The sequence below is a fragment of the Scleropages formosus genome, chromosome 7 (genome assembly GCF_900964775.1).
Source record: "Scleropages formosus chromosome 7, fSclFor1.1, whole genome shotgun sequence".
In the NCBI taxonomy this organism is placed as follows: domain Eukaryota; kingdom Metazoa; phylum Chordata; class Actinopteri; order Osteoglossiformes; family Osteoglossidae; genus Scleropages; species Scleropages formosus.
Window position 1 is genome coordinate 4,162,380 of NC_041812.1, and position 4,556 is coordinate 4,166,935.

The following is a 4,556-nucleotide window of genomic DNA, read 5'->3' on the forward strand; positions in this document are numbered from 1 at the left end:
TTACATAATCTTGCCTACAGCATTTTTGTTTATCATATCAAACATAATACATGAAATACAGTATATTATTTATTAGATTTATAATTTAATTGATTATTAATAGCTGTTTTGAAACATGGAAAATAGTTTGAAAATGATTAAATGAATGTGTCTAAATGAATTCCATTTTGTTTTTGCAGGAAGCAACACAAACTATCCAAGAGTTTGTGTTCTGCAAAAAAATGAGTGGCTGAACTTGAATGCAGAGGAGAGACAGAAACATGTTGCACATCTTTCCATTGAAATCTGCAAGGCCCTCAAGGGATTGTTTGGTCCTTTGGAAGGAAGTAAGTAGTTTCCCATCAGAAGTTATACCATGTTTACAGTAAGCTGTTTAGAAAGTTGCATTTCTATAATATAATTTTATGTTCAAATGTGTGTATGAGTGTTTTGAAGCTGGTAGTGTAGTTCTTAGAGCTCCTGCCTTTGGACCCACAGGTTAGAATCTTCCTCCAGCTAAAGTACCTTGAGGAAGGTACTTACCATAAATTACTCCAGTAAAAATGTACAACTGTTTAAATGGGTAAATAGTTACAGGGGGAAAAACAGTTGCTTTGGAGAAAAACATCAGCAATATGCAAACTGATTTCTGTTTTCTCTTTTTAACACAGCTTCAGAAATACTGCGGAAGACCATAATAGCTCTTTATAACTGGACCTGGGGCACCAAATTCAACTTCCTGTACAAGTACCCAGCAAAAGGCAAGTGTGGTTCTCATCTTTTGGTGCCTGTTGCTCTCTGTTTTTCTCCAAACTCTCTAACCACTGAGCTGGAGTCACAACCTGAGAACAAAACATTGTGACACGCAGCATTGTGGGTTTGGATGGGGCAAAGAAGGACACGGAGGCAGCATTCATAGCGAACGATTTATTCGAACACCGGCACGAGAAAAATGATGCTCTTGGTCCAAGGACCCCGTTTCCTCCAAGATCTACGCTTACAGCCAGCCTTCCCAGCCTTTTCAACACACTGACTGACAAACACAGCCACCCCATTATTTTCTCCATAAGTGCCCCCAGTGGTTACACACACATTTAACATTATTTCCCATAATGCAACTATTTACATTAAACCAGTAATGCGGGTCGTTACACAGCCCCCCCGTCAAAAAGAATAGCGCCTGCCCCACAAGTATCCCAACGTCCAGCGCTGTTCTCACGCACATCCGGTCGGGAGTGCAGGTCCCAGACGCTCACCGCTGGTGGTTGGGGCGGGGAAACTTGCAGAAGCCCCCCATGGCGGCGCGCTCGGGGGTCGAGGCGGCCAACCTCGTTCCCTGACCGCCAGGCCTCGGTACCAGTACGGCTCTTTCTCTCCCACGTGACACATACCAGACATGGCGGCGCCCACGACGTGGCTTTCGCCGACCGCCTTGCGCTCCCCGTGGCTGACCGGCTCTTCTGGGACCTTCGCGCCGGCTCTCGGCAGTCGCTCCCCGCTCCGTCGTCGGGGGCGAGCCCCTCTTTCGCGCTCTCTGTCACCTCGTCGTGCGCCTCGCAGCTCGGCCGTCTTTCGGCGAAGGACCGGCCGGCGAAGCCCCCCTCTGCTTGCCGCTCTCGCCTCTGCCGATTCGCCGCACGCCGAGCCCGCCGCGACGCTCATAAGACATAAATTGATAAAATCGGCCGCTTCTTACTGCGCAGCCCTTCTCTTTTTGCGGCGCTTGTTCCGCCACGCCGCTCTTTCGCAACACTCGCCGGGGCTTCAGGCAGGGTGGGCGCGGCTTTCTCCCCGAAAGCGACGGGCTCACGTTCCGCGGGAGAATTAGCGTCGGCGGTTTCGCTCACCTCCGACACGGAGCTCTGCCCGTCCACAGACGAGGCACACACTGCTCCGCGTCGTCCAACACGGCGTCCGCCCTGCTCGGGAAAGCGGCGCTCTCCGCAGGGCGACTTTCCTCCGCCTCCGCGGTCGACGGCGGTTCGCTGCCTCTTCCTGCCGCTCCTTCTCTGGGCGCAGGGAGACCCCACTCGACCTGCTCGCCCGTCTTCAGAGGCACCTCGCAGCTCTTCTCCACTGTCCTCGCCCTAGTGTGCGCTTCCCCGGCGTCCCCCTGGACAGTGGACACCCGTGCTCCGCCACAGCTCGTCCGCCTCAGCCTCCACCGTTGTAGGCGCTTCCTCCGCCGCACACTGTTCTCCCCTTCCTCGTGTTTGGTGTTCAGCTGCTCATTGATCCAGTCTCTCAACGTCCTGCCCCATCCGCATCCCACTCTGTCACAAATGTGGCGCGCAGCACCATGAGTTTAGATGGGGTGAAGAAGGATGCGGAGGTAGCGTTCATGACAAAGGATATATTCAAACACCGACACAACAGAAATGATGCTCTCGGCCCGAGGATCCTGTTTTCTCCAAGACCTGCACTTACAGCCAGCCTTCCTGGCCTGCTTAGCACCCTCAGACTCTTTTTCAGCACATTCACAAACACAGCCACCCCACTATTTTCTCCGTAAGTGCCCCCAGTGGTTTTACACACACACTTAACATTATTTCCCATAATGCAACTATTTATATTAAACCAGTAATGCAGGTTGTTACAATATCTTTACCTTCACTAACGGATGTGGCCTGATACAGCAGTAAAGCATCACTGGCTCTGCTCTGTGTCCAGCAGGCATCCCACCCCCTCTACTGTCAGATGAAAAGCAATATTTTGAGGATGCAGGAATCCTGTTGAACTCTCCCTATGTGGCTGCCTTACGGCCGGAGAGGAAGGTGGACCTCATTCTTTCCTTTGACTTCAGCAGTGGTGATCCCTTCCTGGTAAGAACAGAGTCAATATTTTAATACTGCTAAATTTCTTTCAGTACATCGACATTGTGGTTTCACATTCTGGTAGATACTGTGATGTCTCATTTGAATTACATGTAACAATGTCACTACTATGATCTCTCCAGACAGTGAAGAAAGCTGCAGATTACTGTAAAGAGGCTGGAATACCATTCCCCTCCGTGGTCATAGAACCAGGAGAGGAAAAGAACCCTAAAGACTTCTATGTGTTCAAAGATGAAACAAAAGCACCCATCGTCATCTACATTCCGCTCTTCAACACTGTCAACTGTGAAGGTTGGGTCATATACCGCCCATCCAATCCTGTACCATCCCATCCCAAAGATTTTAAAAACAGTGCTTTAATGATGGAAAATGTGTATTTACCATATTCCCTTATGGCTGTTCAAATACACACACACATTTTCAGAACCACTTGTCCCATGCGGGGTCGCAGGGAACCGGAGCCTACCCGGCAACACAGGGCATAAGGCCAGAGGGAGAGGGGACACACCCAGGACGGGACGCCAGTCCGGCTGTTCAAATATTTCTTTTAAAACAGGACTCTCTTATATTAATACATGTAGAGTAAAAGAGGAGAAACGTTATCTTCAGAGCCAATTGATATCCAGGTTCCTATGAAATACTGCTTTCAAGTTTCTTCTTTCTTCTGATATTCTAATAGTTTTTTTCCATGTCCCTCTCAGAAAAGATTGAGGAGTGGAGGAAGAGGTACAAAACTTTTCAGGATCCATACAGCAAGGAAATGATTGAGGACCTGCTGCTGGTGTCCAGTGGGAATGTGAAGAACAACAAGGAGAAGATCCTCAATGAGATCAAGGCAGCATGTGCACGCTTGTCACGCCCGCCAACTCGGTAACAAGCAACACTGGGAGCCGATCAGGGTCCGGGCACATAAAAGGGCAGCCCAGACCATAGGAAGCTGTGGAACCTCGTTCAGCCTCGCTACTCGTCCTGCTCCTCGTACTCGACTTCCTGGTTTGCCACGACTCCTTGCCTGTCTTCTGGATTATGTTTCTCGGATTCTCTCTTCGGACTACGTTCGCACATCGGTTTCTCTTGCCTGTCTCTTCGACCATGTCTTCTGGATTGCCCCTTGAACAGCCTTCCTGTGCTCCGCACTTGGTTCCGGCACACCCGCTCCGGGGAAACACCGTGACAACGCTAATGCTTTAGAAGCTGCTTTTTCATCGACTTCTTTTTGAATCATTTCTAAATTAATCAGCATTTTATTATTTTCTAATCAGAAAAAACGTTACAACCATATATCATTAAATATAATCAATCTCTAGCTTTCACAGACATTCTAATCAAATTTCTTTGAGTCATTATTTTGCATTTTTCATTCATCATTTTTAAATTAGGCAGCATTTTATTCTTTTCTAATCAGAAAAACCTTTACAACCATATATATCCATAAATATAATCAATGTCTAGCTTCCAGATCATGAGACAACATTAAATTTATTCACTGCTTCACTCTTTTGCATTTCTAACCTTTGTTTCAACTGATTCCTAAATAGGAATGTATCCATCTATCAACTTTCAGTAACTGTTTATCCAGTAAAGATCTGGAGCCTATGGTGACCAACGTAGAGCATAAGGTGGGTTACAACCTGTATGGAACTCATGGAATTGTAGGGCGATCACACACTCAGTCTGCCTCACAGGTACACAAACTATGGGCAATTTACAAGTTCATCTGATATGCTAGACAAGCAGTGGGTG

At 47.8% G+C, this 4,556-nt stretch overlaps 1 protein-coding gene across 1 annotated transcript; it reads left to right on the plus strand.

Annotated features, from left to right (window-relative positions):
- The first annotated feature begins 1,760 nt into the window (after nt 1-1,760).
- On the plus strand, nt 1,761-4,121 carry LOC114910976 (cytosolic phospholipase A2 gamma-like). Its single transcript, XM_029253756.1, has 4 exons — nt 1,761-2,487; nt 2,653-2,801; nt 2,936-3,104; nt 3,515-4,121. Exons 1-4 carry the CDS (start codon nt 2,358-2,360, stop codon nt 3,685-3,687), a joined length of 621 nt encoding a protein of 206 aa, XP_029109589.1. The 5' UTR covers nt 1,761-2,357; the 3' UTR covers nt 3,688-4,121.
- Nucleotides 4,122-4,556: the final 435 nt, after the last annotated feature.